Below are 20,344 nucleotides of genomic sequence, written 5' to 3'. Positions count from 1 at the left end.
TCAAGGACCAATTGTAGGAATTTATCTCAGGAATTTATTATCTTTCCTCTTTTATCCTTTCATACCAAGAAGAATACTCGTATGATAGGCCTCGACAGACTCTAATTTTCTCTGTAAACAATATATATATATATATATATATATATATATTTTACTTTAGATTAAATTAACCTCAAACGGTTAAAGATATGGTCAGAATAATGTCTCTGGAAGTGAAAGTCTTGAAATCGAATCGTCCCTCAGGACCAATCGTAGGAATTTATCTCAGAAATTACTTGATGCTGAAAAAAAATCGATCAGATGCTCTAAGATGCACGGACACCTTAGTTAAAGAAAAGCTTTAGGTTAAATTTGGTATTAGGAATAATCTTTAACCTAATCCAACAAAGGACGGTTTTGACTTTGGAAATGGCATATCAAGATACGTTTAAAGATTTGATGGATCATGTATACCCACTGGTGTTGTTGGCCGGCTAAAGAAACATTAAAATAATTGAATTTTATATTAGTAGTATAGTATTATTGAGGCCATCCACCTCCATGGAGCCATGGACCATCATCACAAAAGTCCTGACCATTCGATGGTCTTTAAATTCACATCATACAAATCCCGAAGATAAATCGGTGATCTTGATTTTGGAACTATATGGTCCTCTCATCTCAACAATAACAATTATTTTTACTAATATTCTTATAAATAATTTTTCAAGTACAAGCATATATTCCCATAAAGGATTATATATATTTGTTCTTAAATGGTATATAAATATAAAAATATGGAATGAGTTGCAAGTGCATCAACCTCTTCGACCATAGTTTTATAATTCTAGGAGTCAACTCAAAACTCATTCAAGTCAACTCGACTTAGTCCGAAAAGTCAATGAAACCAACTCACCAAGTCAAGTCGTCAACTTATAATTAGCCTACTTTTCTAAAAAATACACCGAGTTGGGTAAAAAATTTGATTGAATTATTTTGTAATATATATTAATGTTTTGTAGAGAATACAAATAATTATTTGTACCTATTAAAATATTAAATTTATCTATCAAATATTAAACTTGTTCAATACCTTGCCTTATAAGATCTTTTTAAAATATAAAGTCTTTATTTTAGTAAAGAATTTCTACATCAAAATCAATTACTTGTAAATGAGTTTTGTTTTATTTATTTATTTGCAAGTTATGTTTCTTTGAGTATAAGAAAATTGACATTTCAAAAATATAAAATTTTAAACCATGGTTTTACAACTCATTTTGAGGTCTCCCTTCGTCCATGAGTCGTCTCGGACAAGTTTTCTGATACATTTGAATCGTCTTGTTCAACAATGAGAAAATGAACTATGATTTAAATCTCATTCGATATGTTTGACTTCTGTATCTGTCTCATTGGTAGACGATATCGAGATGTATCGGACGAGTTATCTCAGTCTTGGACGATATTTAAAATTATGCTTTAAATGAAATTTTGGTATTTTATTTCATATCTGTTGAGGTATACTTATGTGGATTTCCTTTATGGAAATTTAAGGGCATTGAATATATTCAAATTTACTAGGCAGAAGGGTGTGTGATGTTTCTCTGGCATGTTCTCCACCAAAATACCTTTCATCTATTACAGAGACATCTATCTACTTTTCTGCAGCCAATTATATCAAATCATGTGCCCCTATTCCTCTATTTTTATTTTTTAAATGTTATTTTAAATTTAAAATACTATAAATTTTTATCTAAAGTAATTATTTAAAATCAAAATACTACTGATCTTTAGAATGCCATTAATTACTAAATTTTTTTATTTAGATTACAAATTATTTCATAGAAATTCTATAAATTTGTTTTATTTATTTATTTTAAGAAAGTGTCTTGGAAGGCTTGAACCCACGACATCAAAATTGCATTGCAATTTATCAAATAATTAGATAATTTAAAGGTGTTACCAAATTACTCAAGTATCCAAAACTGATTAATCAAATCTTGAATCTACCAATATGGACTTGATCATTTTCGATTTGGTTCTAGGTAACCATCTTAGGCAACCCATTAAAAATCGTGTCTCCTTCAGTACCTATAGATAAATAAGTAATGGATTTTACTTATAATTAATTTATAAGAACACTAACTACTCTAATTAAATATTAACGACACGTGGTAAATTCATGTCTTTTACACCTCTAATATCATTGGAGGTTGCAAGCACCCAATCTAAAAGCTTTATTTCATGTTCTTGTAATTTAACTTGTATTAAGAAGGAATTCTAGCAATGTTGAAGCCATTTGTACCCCCCACCAAATTTTTTTTTATAATTAAATTAAATAAATAAAAATGAGATTTTATAAAAGCCTCAAATCAATCTTCTTTTTCTAGTTGGCAATATTGTTGGAGAGCTATCAAGTTCCTCATGTACAACTAATTTTGATGTGACACATGTGCTTTGGATATATTTCACAATAAGTATATATAAATAGAAAAAAAATTAAAACTATCAACCTGATGAATATCTATGCGTATTGATATTTTTAAACCTGATTTTAATTTCAAGAGTCTCACCAACAACCAGAGTTTGTTCCTTAAGGTTGTGAGTTCGAAATTGAGGATCATTTCTTGATTAAAATGTCACATGTATTGTGTGGGTCGATACATGTGATTATCAATTAGTCCTGTCGAAAATGACTGGAAAATCTGAGTTGGGCCCATCTTATGGATTGCCTGATGGACCAGGTCCAAGCTCTCTACTAATAGGGATACCATGTTTAAAAAAAAAAAAAAAAATTATAATTCAAATCCTCAAACAATAATTTTGGTAAAATTCTACAAGATGTTAATATGGTTTAATAACATAATTATTCAGATATAATTGAATTAGTAAAGATAATTATTTTATCTACCGACATACCTTATAATTAAATCTTTTGTTATTCTTTGAGAAAATTTTAATAAATCTTTTATTATATTATGAGTGTGATGGGGGAGGAAGGGAAATGTCTTGTTTGGGTAAATATGTATGGATGTATGTGGATGTCACACTCATACATACAACACACACATAACAATTCATTAAATGGCCATGGGAAGCAAATCTTGAGAGAATCAAATAAAATTGCCCTCTCTTTGCACCATCCCCCCACCTGCCCAAAGATATGCTAAGCGCACATGATTTTACGCCAGTGGAAAGTAGCATGTCTGACATCACAGTATCTCTTGAGAGATTTTGGTGGGTCCTACTTCCACCCCAATGCACTCACCTTTCACCCCTCTTTTTCCTTCAAAGTCTGTCCAGACTCCACAACATTTCTTCCATTTTGTAATAAAATTCCCCCACCACACCTTAAACATCCTCACCACTCACACAACACAAGTCACAAGTTTTCCTCCTTAAATCTTCTAGAAGTCAAAAAAAGAAGGCTCCATTGCTTGCTTGCTCTCTAATTCAAAATCAAGTTTGGAAATTTTTTGATGAAATCTGGTCAGATCTTGCTTTCTAAGCTGAAAGATTTTGGTGGGTAGTATTTCAACACAATTGGTTTTCTTCTTTTCTCTTCTCACCTATAACTATAAGGTTATAACAACCTCCACAACAACCACCACCACCACCATAGAAGCAAAGCAATCAAGTCTCTCTTCTTCTTCTTTCTCTGTTTCTACTTGTTCTTGATCTTCTATCACTCTAATGGGTATGGCAACAGAGACCCAATTTCATGTTTTAGCAGTAGATGACAACCAAGTGGATAGAAAACTCATTGAGAGACTCCTCAAGAACTCATCTTATCAAGGTATATTAATTTCAGATTCAATTTTTTTTTTTTCTAGTTGTAAATTTATGTTGATTGTTTTTAGTTATGGGGTTTGTGTATTTTGGCAGTTACTACTGTTGATTCTGGTAGTAAAGCTCTGGAGTATCTTGGGTTACATGAGGTTGACCAAAGTGACCCAAACACAAACTCAAACTCTCCTGTTTCTTCAGATCATCATCATCATCAGGTATAATTTTGTCTCTTTTTCTTTGATTTTTTTTTTTATATACTTAAAATGGGTTTTGTTGATTAATTTTTTTTTTTCTTTTTCTTTTGATAGGTAGTAGAAGTGAATCTCATAATTACAGACTATTGTATGCCTGGAATGACAGGCTATGATCTTCTGAAAAAAATCAAGGTAGATAGATTTTATTTTCTATTTTTGTCTCTCTTTTATTGGGAATCTTTTTTAACTTTCTTTCCTTATAAATCTTTAGAGGAACCCATAAGATTACCTCTGATATATCATCAAAACTGCAGGAATCTTCATCTCTAAAAGACATTCCTGTTGTAATCATGTCATCTGAGAATGTACCTGCAAGGATTGACAGGTAAAAATAGAAAAAAAAAAAAATATGATTTGAAATTCAATAAAAATTGAAAAAAAAAAAAAATACCCAGATCTTGATTTTGGTTTCTAAGGTGAAATGGATTGATGGGTATTTGTTCAGATGCTTAGAAGAAGGAGCACAAGAATTCTTTCTGAAACCAGTCCGGTCATCAGATGTTAATAGGCTTAAACCCTATCTACTTAAAGGGAAATCCACAGAGGAAGAACAACCACCACATTCACATCAGCAGCAGCAGCAGCAACAACAACAACCCATCAACAAGAGGAAGGCTATGGAAGAAGTACTTTCACCTGAGAGGACAAGGCCAAGATACAGCAGTTTGACAGTGATTTGATTTTAATAATTTTTTTTTCTTAGAACCTTAATAACTATTTTTGTTTTTATTTTTTTCCCTTTTAATGCTGAATACACATGAAAAATGTGGAGAGGGATGTTCTTCCTTCCTCTGTATACAGTATTTACATAAAACTATTATTCATTATTGTAAATTATGGATGGAATTATAGAAGAGATGAAGCTAACTTCTGTAGAATTCCTTACCAACCCCATATTTTTTACTTTTTTTTGGGGGGGGGGGGGGATTGGGGAGTCAATTAGACATTGCCCCTCAACATTTTTGGGAGTATTTAGGACACCCCATTTGTTTTCAAATTGATGACATGCCCCTTGATCTTGTTCTATTATTTGAGACTATGAAGCTAGGAAGATGTCCAAATACCCTCATCTTCAACATCTTGCCACAAAAGGAGAAAAAGAAGAAGAAAAACCCTTTTATTTTTCTTCCCAAAATTATGTTTTTTAACCTATTAAACCTCAGCTTCTGAAAACCTTGAATAATTTCAGCATCTTCTAGACTCCCAAAAATCTTAGGTTGAAGAAGATGGAAGAATGTTAAGAAAGGTTGTCAATGGATTGGGTTTGGGGTTGGATCTGGGATTGATCTGATAAGGATTGGAATTGGGTTGGATTTATATGAATTGGATTTGGATCCTTGTTGGATCAGCCTTTTATCAGACCCCAGTATTAGGATCCAAAACCAATTAGATAACAATTTGTACCAGGAAAGATCAGGCAAATTTCCCATGTTTAAATGAAGATGGTTTCTATAGCTACACCAACTTTTGCTAATGCCACACCAAGATGTTAGTTAATTCTTTTGTGATTTACATATAAATTGAGTTGGCATTAGCAAAAGCTGGTGTGGCAATAGAATCTCTTTTAAATAAAATATAATTTACATTACTACTCACATTTTCAAGAGAGTTTAAAGTTGAAAATCCTATTGAATGGGTTAAAAATGTTAGGGAAGAAGTAAAAAATGACTGATTTTGAGAAGGAAAATCAAGTTTGTTTGATCTTTATCCCTTAAGAGGAGTGAGTTTGAAAATGCGGGAGTACCTCAAATATTTGTTGTGGGGAATTTTTTGGATTTCTCACTCCTCGAAATGCTTCTCTCCGATCTTATTTTCCGATTATCTTCTAAGTGTATGTCTTCTCCAATGAACCATTCTTTTTCTGGGTTGTCTTTTTCTTTCCTCTTAACTTAAAAAGAAGTCGGTTGGTGCCAACCAAAGAGCTTTCGACTAAGTTAGAAATTTGTAAAAGATGTATAGCAAAAAAGAAGAGAATTAGAGTGAGGAATTTACGCGTGGCTCATGCCTTGGGTTTAAGTGGGAGCAACTTTTTTATTTGTAGAGTGTTTTTAATGAGGATAATAAACTTAGTTGTAATCACTCCTCATATTGTCTGGTATTTATGACAGTAAATGTTTACGATACTTTAATAGTAATGAAGATCCATTCTTTATGATTCTTATAATCTACATGTGGAGTGACCTTAAATATGTAATTGCTCCAATTCGGTGATTGTTTAGTTCTTCAAGTTGACTCAATTGAGTCATGCAATTGTAACTCTTTCGAGCACCATATCTTCTTATGCTACTTCAGCAATTCTTTACCAGTTAGATAGCTTTATTCAATATTACCATGTTAATTGGTCTACTGTAATTAATTATAACGGAGTATAATTGGCTTTACGGGTTGAACCTCCTAAATTAATTATATATCAAACTATCTAATAAAAATATAGAGGGGTCGGGCAAGGGGACCAAACGTATAGTAAAATTGAGAGGAAGGATGGTTCAGCCAAAGGGCCAAATTTCATAGCGTGGAGAATAAGAGGATCGACAAATGAGGCCAAACCTCTCTTTACCTTTTTTTTAATTGGACAAATGGGTCGGATGAGGTATAGGTAGATTTGATCCTCTTAATTTGATAATTTTGCTAATCCCAAGAAAGAATGTTTTTGGTTCCTACATTTGCCAAAGAAGTTGAGGGGTTTGTTTAAATTATCCTTTTTTTTTTTTTTTTTCAATTACATTTATGAAGATGAGATTGGGAAGGTCTCTTTTAGGGAATTTCTATTACCACTCCAATTTTTCTTTATCAGACACCAATAATTGAAAACAGTTTGGTGGAAGACTTTACACCTTTCTTACATTGTCATCACCACGCCCACATATTTCTAGGGTTTGCGGATAGCCTTGTGTTTATATTTTATAATAGAACCACTGCTAGAGTCTTTACGATTCTAGGACTTGGGGATAAGCTACAATCTTCTAGGATAAAATCTTTGAGACCTTGAAAGTCTACTTATTGTACTATTATTTTCTCTTGCCAACCCCACCTCTCTCAAAACAAAAGATTTGTGGGATTCTCTTGCATCACATACTTAACATGCCCCAATCTCATTTGGGGCCCCTGCCTTCACCTGTAAATAATAATATAAAAAAGGTATTTTAGAAATGCCCCTATTAAATTGGTGATATTAGGTTTACCCCTTGTAAAGTGCAAGATTGCATTTATTACTTTGACCGTAAAAGGGCAATTTAAACTTAATCTTGCATTTTGCAAAGGGGTAAAGCTAATATCACCAATTTAACATGGGAGTTTCTAAAATATCCCAAAAAAAAAAAAAAGAAATCAAAAGTGATAATGGAGAGAAGAATCTGAGTAGGGGTGTCAATGGATAGTCGAAAATTCGAATCCAATTCGAATTCGAATAGTTTTATATATTCGAGTCCTTATCAGATACGGATTCAAATATTAACATTTCAAATCCGATTCAAAATAATATATATATTATTTTTATTTTATTTATTTATTATATACATAATATAATAGGTTTTTAAATAATAAAAAATCAATTGATAAGAAAAAATTATGTTTTTTTTAATATACAAATTATTCAAATTCTAATAGGATATTATACGATATCCAATAGGATAATCGAATTCGAATTCGGATAAAGTTTTAAAGCATCCATCGGATTCGAATTCGAATTCAAATATTAGATAAATATTTCGGATTTGGATTTGGATATTACTGTATCCTAACCGATAAACAACCATTGACAATCCTAAATCTAAGTACCCAATTTTGATATAAAAAAAAGAAAAAGAAAAATCTATATAATAAAACAGAAAGGTGGATCCTACTCATTTGTCTCGAGGTTTATACTCATAAACAATATATCTCGAGGACGATTGTCCCTCCTCCTCTGTCTTTCTCTTTTCTTCTCCTCTCCAACAATAACCCTAACATTATTGTTTTTTTTTTTTTTTTCTACCTCCTTTTCAAAAACACTCTTACAACTTTTTATATTACTTTTTTTTTTCTATTTTGTACTAAAATAAAGATATAAAATCCCAAATATCTATAGGTCTAGAAACTTTTGAAAAAGAAGAGAAACAAACAAACCTTAAAATGAAGAATCGTGAAAATATGACGTTCTCCTCTGAAAAATGCCCTCATCACAGAACCATAGATCATTTGCCTTAGGATACAAAAGAAAAAGATTTATTGTTCTATGTATCCCGAGGCAAATGATCCCCAGCTCTGTGATGAAGGTGCATGGGGATGTTTGTCAAAAGGGGGCATCATATTATCATGACAGTAAAATGAAGTCTCATCCTGAAAGTCACTATTTTCGTAAATATGCAAAAGACAGATCTAAAATCAGTAATGAGTGATAAAATATTTTAAATTAAATAGTTGGTGGGTGAACAATATATGTATTGGTGTTTTCTTTGTTTTATATTTTGTTATATCATCCACAATATTGTTGTATTGTTTAAAGAAAAATGCTGTAAAATATTGTATTGCTTGCCACCTTCAGTAAGAAAATTTCTATTGATTTTCGAATTTTGGATTCCAAGAACTACTTTTCAGGTAATATTATTTTAAAATTATTTTTTTGATCGGTAAATTATTTTAAAACTATTGAAACCGTAAAAGGAAAAAGAAAAAAAAATGATCTTATTATGATATCAAAATATAAAGATTTGAAACCCGGTTGAAATTGCCCTTAGAAAACTACAAACAAATGGTTAAAAATGTTTGAACTTTAAAGGACTACGTACTAGTGTAGTGTTAAAAGCATGAGAAAGCCAACTTTCTTCTAAGAACTCGATGGCTATCTTGAATTCCTTCCCATTTAGGATATATGCCTCTCCAATCACCACACCTTTAAGAACCTCAGCACTCCCATCCTGTCAAAGGCTTTTCAATAATTCTTTGAGTCGTGCTGGAGTGACCTCAAGATTGTACCTCATATCGCACATTCCTAGCGTGGAAGAGTGAAAAAGCATTTATGGTTCTTACACACTTCCACTTCAGAAATGCGCGATATGAGTACAATCTTGAGGTCACTGTTGCATTATGCTAATTCTTTTTCATGGGCCAAAAGTATCCCGTCAAATCTCCAAAGTCACTTTCTCAAAATATTCGATTCATACCCTTCACTCTCCTTATGTCTAAGGCCCCCACTTTTTTGTTTTGGTGAGATGTGTGCATGTGGTTGTTTGCCTTTCGTGGAAGACAACCTGATACCATAGGGGACAAAATCGTGTTGGGGTAACATTGAAATTGACATTATTTCACACATTGGAGTGCACAAAACCATAGATACTTCTTACTCATATCTCAATGAAAAACAACTATGGTTCTGTAAACACATCCATGTCAGCAATGTATGAAACAATGTCAACTTCAATGTTACTTCGACATTTCCCTTGGGGGAAAGGTCTCAAAGTTCAAGTAGCATAGTATTGCTCATCGGTCATCAACACATAAAATGTAGGTATAAGTTTGATGGATAATTGCTTTTTTTGTTGTTGTTGTTGAAGGCTAGGGATATTAATTGCAATTAATTGTTTAATCGACATGACTAATCAAGTTATTAAAAAAAATAAACAAATTAGTTATAAATTATTGTACACTTGAGTTGAATTGTGCCCAATCTAAGGAGGGTATGTCCTAGACACTTTGGTCTAAGGGCACACTTATTAGCCACCAAACAATAATATGCCTCGAGTAAGTAAATTATGACACCCCAAATATTACTTATTACACCCCAATTTCTTAAATTATTTATCACACCCCAATCTAACATTACAAACGGTTGACTCATTATAATCTCAATTCAAACAATATCAGTAGTTGTTTACAATTTATGATTAGGTCCTAAATCCAAAAAAACATAGATTTCTAGAAAAAAAAGAGAGCTTCTATTCGTACCCTAACTTTTACTTATATTCCTTTATTTTCAATTGGGGTGTAATAGTAAAAGTTGTGGTGGCAATAGCAGCTCTCTTAAATTGCCTTTGGTTAGTTTGGTTCCCAGACACTTGGGGTGTAAGGGCCGACTCATGATCTGCAGATAGTTGCACTCAGAGAGAGAGAGAGAGAGAGAGAGATTCTTAATATAGACACACCAGTTAATTGCGTCACAGGCCAGGCCCATCATCATGCACAAGAAAGTAGTATGCCTAAAGAATCTAAAACAGTAACCAACTTCTTCTTTATAGATCAAATCAAAATATCAAATATTGTTCTCAAAAAGTTCTAAAAAGTCATAAATGGGCCACACATTTAAAATCGAGCCAAACGATTGGAATAGGCCTCTCACGAGTTGGGTTTTCATGAGTTAAGCCCATGATCTGAAGTTTTAAATCCCGTCCAAGACCGAGAGTCATCTCCGTATCATCCATGAACGAGATGGATAGACAAGGCGTCTCACAAGTGCAAAATCTCGCAAGTCAAACGAGATGACTTGGACTATATTTTGAAAATCTCAGTCGAGTCAACTGGGAATTTGTATATTTTAATAAAATAATTTTTCTTTTTCGAATTTTAAATATTTATGAATAAATAATTGTAAAGCGAGTTAAATAGCCGGTTTAATTTATTTTGAGATGAGTTGCTTGCCTGAGACAACTAGGTTCGTGAACAAGATGAGACCACAAATCGAGTTTTGAAACCAAGATGCAAGGTATTGGGTCCACAAATGCAACAAAACAAGTTAAATCAAGGACTAAGCCAACAAACACATCAAAATGGGTTGGAGTACTAGGTCCACACATGAAACAAGACAAGTTAAATAAATGATTAAGCCAACAAACTTATCAAAATGGGTTGGCTCAATAACTAGATAGGTTGGTAATGAGCTTTACACCAAAATAATTGGGTGAGGTCCACTAGAAGTCCATATACTAAAATAGGAATTGAACTCATTTGACATTTAGATCCAATTAATTAAAATCCATTTAAGTAAATATATAATTGGAAAGTAAGTCCACCCCAGACCTATAAATACAAAAGCTTGGGCTATTTGGAAAAATCTTTGGTCTTTTTTCTCAAGAAGATTTGGGCTCTAGTCTCTAAAGAAAATCAAGCTCACAAGCACGTTTTTATCTCAAAACAAAATAATCACGAGAAAAGATGAAGTTCACAAGCCATTCTTCAAAAACAAATTAATATTCAAAGAAGGTCAAACTTGAAGTCCTTCTCTACTAGCAGAAACATCATTTTTAAATGCTACAAATAAAGTTCCAAGAGAAAAAAAAAAAAAAATACACACAAATTATTTGGAGAAGTTCAATCTTAAAAGTCTCTTTAGAAGTCAAAAAATCATTCTCAACAATCAATCACATAATTTGGAGAGAAGAAAGCACAACATCATCATTTTCTTGCATTTTGACTAGAAATCAAAGGAAATTAATGTAGGTAAAAATCACAAAAACAAGATGAAGATGAAAATTCTAGTTTTTTTTTGGAGTATTTTTTTAATTAGGAAAAATACAAAATTAACTATAGAACTGAAGACAGAGATCTTAAGAACTAAATACAAAAAGAAGAAAATACCCTCTCCATAAAAAATTATGAATTTCCCTTAGGATGGAAAATTCAATTTCACCTAAAATGCATTTGTTATCATAAAAAAATGGCTAAGCATAAAATAAATGGTAGTCAAAACATGTTAAGGTTTTACCACGCTATAATAGATTTCTCTATTGAGCGAGTGTACTAAGATCTGTATCACCACCATATTCAATAAATCATTTGTCATCTTGTTTGTGCATCTCGAGGTAGATTAGAAAATCATTTGTTATCATGTTTTGGTCAATATTAGAAGTATCAATCCCTATGTTTCAAACTAATGGCACACACCTCCTAACTTAGATTTTGTCTAAGATAGTAACTTAAAATGACCTAAATATTCTTGTCTTCAACCATTACCTAAAACCCTTTGATATTTGGCCTAGAAAATCTGTATATACAAGGGATTTTGAATGCTAGCCTTCTTCCTTAAGTTGAAGAGCTTAAAAATGAGTTGTTTTGGGAAGAAAAAAATAATATTTTTGTAAAAATTGACAATGATGAGATTTTGGGATGAAAAATCTGGGATTTTAGGTAAAGGGTTAGTTCAAGGTAGAAAATGATGAATTGAAGATTAAATTCAGTAAATATACTATAAAAATTGGAGAACTTGAAGAAGATTGGTTATAAGAAGAAAAATCTAAGTTTTTGGCTAGAGGTTGAAGATGAGAGTATTCGAGTCTTTTCCCCTTAATCTATTAGAAGACTAAGGTCAAGGGATGCATGCCTTCAATTTCAAAATATAGGGGGTATCTCTAATGTTCAGAAAATGTAGGAGGGCATGTCTAAATTACCCTTTTTCCAATTACATTTATGAAGATGAGACTGGGAGGGCTCCTGAATAATTGCCAGTCCAACTTTTCTTTATAAGACACCAATAATTGAAACAGCAGTCTAGTGGAGGACTTACCATTCTTATATGAAAAAATTACTTAAAGAACCCTGGTGGAGGGAATTTTTTTTATAAATAACCCATAAGTTTTAGGTGGTCTCTTAATAGTTCATTTAGTAAATGTTTATTTTCTTAACAGTCAGTGGACCTCATCTCACGGGTATAATGTCATTGAAATACCCAAACTACCTTTTTCTCATCTTCATCACATAATTAGGTTTTCCAACAACGATTGCGATCATTTCTAACGATCTTTGATTATGAATGACGAATGAATGATATTCTCTTACTTTGAACATCTATACATATTTTTTTGATTTATTTCGATAGTTTGTAAAAAATAAAAAATTGAAAAACGAAGTAGAGATTCAATTTTTTTTTTATGAGTACATCATAACTTTTGATTTACAACCATGATTTATGCATTTTTGGGTATTTCAAGGAGATTTACCAAGTATCCAAGTTGGAAAAACAAAAAAATAAAATAAAAAATTTGGTTCACATTACAACGTTGAGTTCACCACTTTTTATTTAATTATTTTCGAGTTCGATAATATTTTCATAAGAAAAACGCTATTGAACTTAAATGGCAAACTAAACAATAAAAGTGGGAACTCGACGCTATAAATGTGAATCAAAATATTAATTTTTCCAACTTCAATATTGGGTAAATCTCCTCGAAACAGCCAAAATGCATAAATCATAGTTGTAAATAAAAAGTAACAACTTAATCATAAAAATATTGAATCTCAATTTTGTTCTTTATTTTTATTTTTTTTATATAATTATTTTATAAATCATTGGAAAAAAAAAAAAAAGTTGTACTTAAGAAAATATCATTCTCCATTCATCATTCATGATCAAAGATCGTCAGAAATGAGTGCAGTCGCCGTTAGAAAATCTAACATCTAATTATGTGAAGAAAATGAGAAAATAGTAATTTGGGTATTTCAAAAACCTTATACAGGTGAGATGAGATTTAGAGACAGGTAAGAAAAGAAAGATTTACCAAATGAATTATTAAGAGATTGTCCAAAAATTTTGTGAGATGTGAGCATGTGTTTGTTGGCCTTTCGTCGAAGATATCCTAACACCATAGGGGGAAAGGTCTCAAAGTTAAAGTGGCACGGTATCACTCATATCATCAACATATAATAAGATGTAAGCATAACTTGGTTAATGGATAATTGCAATTGTTTGATCGGTGGGGCTAATTAAGATACTACAAAATGAACAAATCTGTTATAAATTATTGGATATTTAAGTCGAATTGTGCCCAATCTAGGGAGGGTATTACGTCTTACTTCTCGAATACAACATCTATCTTTCATAGACGACGGGGGCTCATACACAGTTTTCCCTAAGGGCACACTTAGCCACCAAACAGTAAAATGCCTTAAGTAATTAAATTACCCTTGATAATTAGTTTGGTTCCCAAACACTTTGGGTGTAAGGGCCTACTCATGATTTGCAAATAGTTGCTCCCAAAGTTGCACTCCGAATATGAGAGTGTGTGAGAGATAGAGAGAGATGTGAACTTGCCTTTATTTTTATTTATTTTTAAGTGTAATCATACCAATGGAGTACAAGTGAATTTTTTTTAAGTGATGAAGTGTAATTGGTTCTTGGTAGTGTGCAACTAGTAACAAGGATATAATATAGACACACCAGTTAATTTTTAGACAAGAAAGTAGTGTGCCTAAAGACCCTAAAACAATACCCAGCTTCTTCTTTCCAACTTCCCCTTCTTTATAAGATCAAATCAAATATTGTCTCATTAATTGAAAAAAGTCCTGAAAGTCATAAGGGGGCCACGCATTTTAATTGGGCCAAGCAGTTGGGAATTGGCCTCTTACGAGTTGGGTTTTCATGAGTTAAGCCCATGGTATTAACAAGTTCAAGTGACCCATACAAGGAATTGGGTCCACACATCCAATAAGACAACAAGTGTATCGAAATGGGCCTGGTAATGAGCCTTCCACCAAAATAAATGGGTGAGGCCCACTAAAAATCCATATACTAAAATAGGAATTGAAGTCATTTGACACTTCGACCAATTAATTAAAATCCATTTAAGTAAAGGTATAACTGGAAAGTTAGTCCACCCTAGGCCTATAAATACAAAAGCCTAGGCCTTTTGGAAAGACCTTTGGACATTTTTCTTAAGAAGATATGGACTCTAACCTCTGAAGAAGATCAAATTCACACAACCATGAGAAAAGATGAAGCTCACAAGGCCTTTTCTAGAAAAAGCTCTTAAGCCATTCTTCAAAGACAAATCAACCTTTGAATTGAAGAAGATCAATCTTGTAAGCCCTCCTCTACAAGCAGAAACATCATAATTAGACCCTACAAACGAAATTCAAAGAGGAAAAAAAATAAAAAAGCACAAATCTAAAGAAGATCAATCTAAAAAACCTTTTTAGAGGTCAAAAAAAATCATTCTCAATGATCAACCATGTAAGTCAGAGAGAAGAAAGTCACACATCATCATTTTCTTGTATTTTGAATGTTAATCAAAGGAGATTAATATAGGCAAAATCACAAAAGTGGGATGAAGATGAAAAATCAAGCTCTTTTTTTTTTTAATTAGGGAAAATGAATAATTAACTATAGAACTGAGAAAGAAATCAACACAAAAGAAGAAAATACCCTCTCCATGAGAAATTAATTATGAAATTTTCCCTTTAAAACATATATGGAAATGGCTTTAAAAATACATTTGAATAACTTTAAAACCCGATTACGAGGGCTTGGAAGGGTCGCTGAACCACTTTGTTGTTTATTGAATGGGAAATTCAATTTCACGTAGAATGCATTTGTTATCATAAGAAAATGGCTAAGCAAAGAATAATTGGCAGTCAAAACATATTAAGATTCTGCCACGGTATGAGAGATTTCTTTGTTGAGCGAGTGTACTAAGATCTGTATTACCATCATATTCATCAAAATCTTTTGTCATCTTGTTTTGTTCATCTCGAGGTAGATAATAAAATTTATTGTCAACAATATGTTAAGGAGGTGACATAGTGAATGGCATGTTTGTTCAATTATCATAAAGAAACAATTATTTGGTGCTGAAAAATGGCATTTTATCTGTTGTCTAGGTAGCACAAATGTATAAGTCTCATATACAAGGGTGGAGCCAGGATTTTGCCATTGTTGGGGCAACCAAGAATAGAAATTTTTTTGTGGGTACAGCTAAGAGTGAAAAAAAAAAAAATAGTTGTGGGGACAACTAAGATTGGACAAAAAAAAAAAAAAAATTGTGGAGGCAATAGTGGCAAATTTATTTATCTGTCGTTAAAAGCTGTTGCAATTTCTCACTAATTCATAGACTTTGAAAATTCTTGTGGGTGCAAGTGCCCCCTCTCTAAATCTGCCCTGCTCATATGTAAACTAAAACTATTTATACTAACAGCGTTGTTTGCTATTGAGGCAAAGTGTCTTAGAAGGTGCAATGCTTCGATTACTTCAAAACCACATCCTATGACAAGTTTGGAATTGTTGCTTCAAAAGAATCCAATTATGTAATCTGATTAGTCCAAAACAAATATTAAAAAGCTTGGATGTAATTCAAGCAATCAATGATTGAATCATCATTCGAGTGACTTCTCTGTCCAATTGATTGATTTTTGCAAGATTGTGCGCTTTGAAATCACGAGTACGCTTTCCCTTCTTCATTAACAATAATGTTTCATTTAAGAATAAATTTGTTGAAAAACTCATCACTTAAAGTGTGAGAATGGACATCAATCCATACGTACAAAAGGAAATACTGAATCAATAAATCGTTCACCTCTTAAGTGGGCATAATAACCAATTTAATCTAGAATATTTTTTTTTTCTTTTTTATAGAAAATTTAGTTCAGATTTACCTAATTATGATATTAAAATTTATAAAACTGGCACATAGTGGCATTTTTTATGAGAAGTATATTAGAATTTAGAGGGTTGAATTTGAAAATCCTTTAATATTCATTTAGTTTTAACCATATGGTAAATCAATCTATTAACCATAGGGTAATTAATCCCATGTTTACTTTATGTTTTATGCTTTTTTACTTGTTTGCTTTATGTTTTATGCTTTTTTTACTTTATTGCTTTAAGTTTAATTGATAGTTTTGTTTTTGTCTTGAATAATTTTAGTCTCACATCGATTAGGAGAATAATTGATTTGCAATTTTTAAATAATTATACTTCAATAGCTTTAAAAGCGGATAGAAGTAGTGAGCGGGCTCACGCGTGTACACGGGGGCCCAAGAGGTAAATCCATGGTTCCAATTGAAATTTGAATTCACCAGTCTGAAAACCTTAATGCGTGTGGGCACGTACGACATGCGTGCTCACGTAGGTGCGCACAAAGGCCCGTTTTTGCACAGTGCGTCGTGCATGCCTCAACCATTTTATTTAGGTAATATTTATTCTATTACATTCAATTTTAAAATCAAAATTTTTTAAAACTTCTTCTCTCTTTGTCCATAAGAAATCAGTAAGTAGATAACAAAGTATTCAATGGGTTACCTCTCTTTGGCCCTTTGTTGGAGTACTATGTGGATGGAGGCAAAGAAGAAGATGTTCACAGCATCATCCACTATATCAAGGTTTTAGATTTTCCTTTTTCAAGAATGTAAAATGGATTTATTTATGAATAATGATTGTTTTACGCCCCTTGTGACATACGCTCTCTAACATGGCATGTGCTAGAATCATAGATTTTCATCGGGATACACAAGTACATGTATTTACAGGATGTACAATTGTGTATCCCAAGGAAAAGAAATCTATGATTCTAACACATGCCACGTCAGGGTATGTCAGAGGGGGCGTCGAAAAACTATAACTCTTTATTTATTTTAATTTGAAGATTTAGCATTCAAATGGGATATGATTGTTGCATAGGGAATATTCTTGGTATAATTATTATTATTTTGCAATATCTCATTAATTTATAGACTTTGAAAATTCTTGTGAGTGCAAGTGCCCCCACTCTAAATCCGCCCTTGCTCATATGTAAACTAAAATTATTTATACTGACCACGTCGTTTGCTATTGAGGCAAAGTGTCTTGGATGTAATTTAAGTAATCAATGATTGGATCATCATTCGAGTGACTTCTCTGTCTAATTGACTGATTTTTGCTAAATTGTGCGCTTTGAAATCACGAGTACGCTTACCCTTCTTCATTAACAATGATGTTTCATTTTAAAATAGATTTGTTGAAAAACTTATCACTTAAAGTGTGAGAATGGACATCAATCCATACGTACAAAAGCAAATACTAAATCAATAAATCGTTCGCTCTTAAGTGGGCATACTAACCAATTTAATCTAGAATATATATTTTTTTTCTTTTTTATAGAAAATTTAGTTTGGATTTACCTAATTATGATATTAAGGTTTATAAAACTAGCACATAGTGGCATTTTTTATCAGAAGTTGTATTCTATGGGTCTCTTTGGCCCTTTGTTGGAGTACTATGTGGATGGAGTACAATCAAAGAGCTATTGAAGGCAAGGAAGAAGATGTTCACAACATTATCCACTGTATCAAGGTTTTAGATTTTCCTTTTTCAAGGAATGTAAATGGGATTTATTTATGAATAATGATTTTTTTACACTCCCTCTGTGACATACGCTCTCTGACATGACGTGTACAAGAATCATAGATTTCATCGGGATACTCAACCACATGTATTTATAGGGATGTACAATTGTGTATCCCAAGGAAAAGAAATCTACGATTCTAACACAGTCCACGTCAAGGTATGTTCGAGGGAGTGTCGAAAAATCACAACTCTTTATTTATTTTAATTTGAAGATTTAGTATTCAAATGGGATATGATTGTTACATAGGGAATATTCTTGGTGTAATTATTATTAATATTTTTTCTCTATTTTTGAGATGTGTTTTAGCTTCGAAGGTCATATCAACCAAGGTTTTAAATATCATGTTGATGCAACATTTTGGTCTGAAAATTTTTTTAGATGATCTTGATCAAAAAATTTTAAACAATCTTGATCAAATTATTCTTCAAATATTCAATATTCTAGGGGCCCTTTCTTTTTCTAATATAAGAATGATCCATTCGGACATTATTATTTTGAACAATGTTCTCAACCTAAATGATTAAAAATTATTTTGTAACCAAACAAAACTTCAAACCATTATCACGACCTCCGTGACCTTTTCACATTTATTTCTTCCACTTGTACAATCTTTTTATATATATATATATATTTGATTGAAAGAATGACTGCACGTGTGTATGCACGTGCATGCATGCATCTGGCCCTAATAAAATAGCAATTTTTGATGTGTGATAATTGTTACATCAGCAGCATGTGCTGCGTCCTTTACTTAAATGACCAATTCCTACATGACACGTGGCATGTTATTTCAAGCCCACTGACCCAATCAAATGTTTCAATCACTCTTTAATTGCAATACGTATGTTTTTTTCAGCTGTTAGACTTCGCATTTACTCCAAGAACATTAAATCCTCGAGATTCATAATTAAAATACTAAATTCAAAGGCTAAAAGTCACCAATCAGGTGGACTTTAGGGTGTGTAAGTCCTCCAAGGATGGCCCATGAATTCATGGGCTCTGGTGGGTCCAAATTGTATCACACTTCTCAGATCTTAGCCTACTTTACAGAATCTCACACATGTCAAGAATCTCACGTGGCGGGGACCAAGCACGTTCTTGCATTGGGAAGCTGACGGTAAGGGTGACGTCGACCAAACGGTCGTTAAAGTTAGTGGTCCTTGTTAACGTCGCTCTCTAGTGTAATTGGGAGCATTTGACCATAAAATTAGCATGCGCTCGTGCGAAGTGGACCCTATTAACACGTGTTGATTGTGTTCGATCGCCTTCCTTGTAAAAAGCGATTTTCGGCTGAGAATAAAAATGGGTATAATTGGAATCAGATTTTGCGCCTAACATTTTTCCTTGTCTTTGTTGGCAGTTTGCGCTTTACAAATAAAACAAAAGGGCTTCTGCTTAAAGTAAATTACAATAATGCCACATCCTAAGTATTTTACTTTTGCTTTTAGTGGTTTAAATTGACTAATACAATCCAGATCACTTTTTTGTATGCTCCTGCCACATAACTATATAAAATAAAAAAGATTTATCCTTGTATATCCCGAAGAAAAAGATCTACGATTATGCGAAAAGAGTATAAAAAAAAGTGAGTCAGATTATCACGACTTTGACAAATATTTTACATTTGCTTCAGACCTACAAAATCAGGGAGTTAGTCTTCACAACGGTCCAATTCCACACTGACTTATGTTAAAACTAATTTTTGTTTGACTAATGGTAAAACAACGTGTTAAAAAATACACAGTCTATATGCAATTGACCTGGCAAAGGTAAAGAAACATAAATCTTTTTCCTTGTGTGTCCCGAAGAAAAAAATCTATGGTTCTGTGCCTTTGTCACGTCAACTGTGTATCTTTAACGCGTTGCTTTATGACGATTCTTTTTTATTGTATCATCGTCATCATCATTATCATTATCATCATTACCAACAAAATTGTGCCTTCAAGTTTTATTTTGGTAGCATCGCATTTCATAGTGGTGCCCCGTTCTTATAGCAACATAAACATTTGGTTAAATAATTAGATTCTTTCATAAATCCTTTCCTTAATAACATAATAAGATTTTGAGCTTTATTAAGGGTCATTTTGCTCAAATGGAATACCACATTAGAATTCCAACTCCACATCCCTTTAGGTTTCATCAAAAAATTCTTATAATTTTTTTTTTAATAATTTCTTTTAAACTAGATCCAAGGTTTTGAAAATGGATGACTACCAAAATTCTACATAACTCCCAAACTTAAAAAATAAATTTAACAATGAA

The 20,344-nt window shown here is 32.3% G+C and overlaps 1 protein-coding gene across 2 annotated transcripts; it reads left to right on the top strand.

Moving 5' to 3' along the window:
- The first annotated feature begins 3,268 nt into the window (after window positions 1-3,268).
- Window positions 3,269-5,477, top strand: ARR9 (response regulator 9). 2 transcript variants are annotated; one of them, XM_086452339.1, is made up of 5 exons: window positions 3,269-3,772; window positions 3,862-3,980; window positions 4,074-4,151; window positions 4,274-4,344; window positions 4,465-5,477. In XM_086452339.1, the coding sequence occupies exons 1-5, from the start codon at window positions 3,670-3,672 to the stop codon at window positions 4,697-4,699; spliced, it is 606 nt and encodes a 201-aa protein (XP_086308465.1). In that variant the 5' UTR covers window positions 3,269-3,669; the 3' UTR covers window positions 4,700-5,477. The 2 variants fall into 2 exon arrangements, with proteins under 2 accessions (XP_086308465.1, XP_086308466.1); XM_086452340.1 differs by having other exon boundaries at window positions 3,271-3,772; window positions 3,862-3,976; window positions 4,073-4,151.
- Window positions 5,478-20,344: the final 14,867 nt, after the last annotated feature.

Source organism: Akebia trifoliata, chromosome 8 (assembly GCF_017979445.1).
Source record: "Akebia trifoliata isolate Shusen 1 chromosome 8, ASM1797944v1, whole genome shotgun sequence".
NCBI lineage: Eukaryota > Viridiplantae > Streptophyta > Magnoliopsida > Ranunculales > Lardizabalaceae > Akebia > Akebia trifoliata.
This window is presented reverse-complemented; position numbering and strand designations above follow the sequence as displayed.

What these genes read in the sequence shown, in the direction of transcription:
- ARR9 (XM_086452339.1), top strand. Translation starts at nt 3,670, where the DNA reads ATGGGTATGGCAACAGAGACCCAATTTCATGTTTTAGCAGTAGATGAC. An exon ending in CAAGAACTCATCTTATCAAG is followed by an intron (nt 3,773 to 3,861) that starts GTATATTAATTT and finishes GTATTTTGGCAG; the next exon opens with TTACTACTGTTGATTCTGGT. An exon ending in ATCTTCTGAAAAAAATCAAG is followed by an intron (nt 4,152 to 4,273) that starts GTAGATAGATTT and finishes TCAAAACTGCAG; the next exon opens with GAATCTTCATCTCTAAAAGA.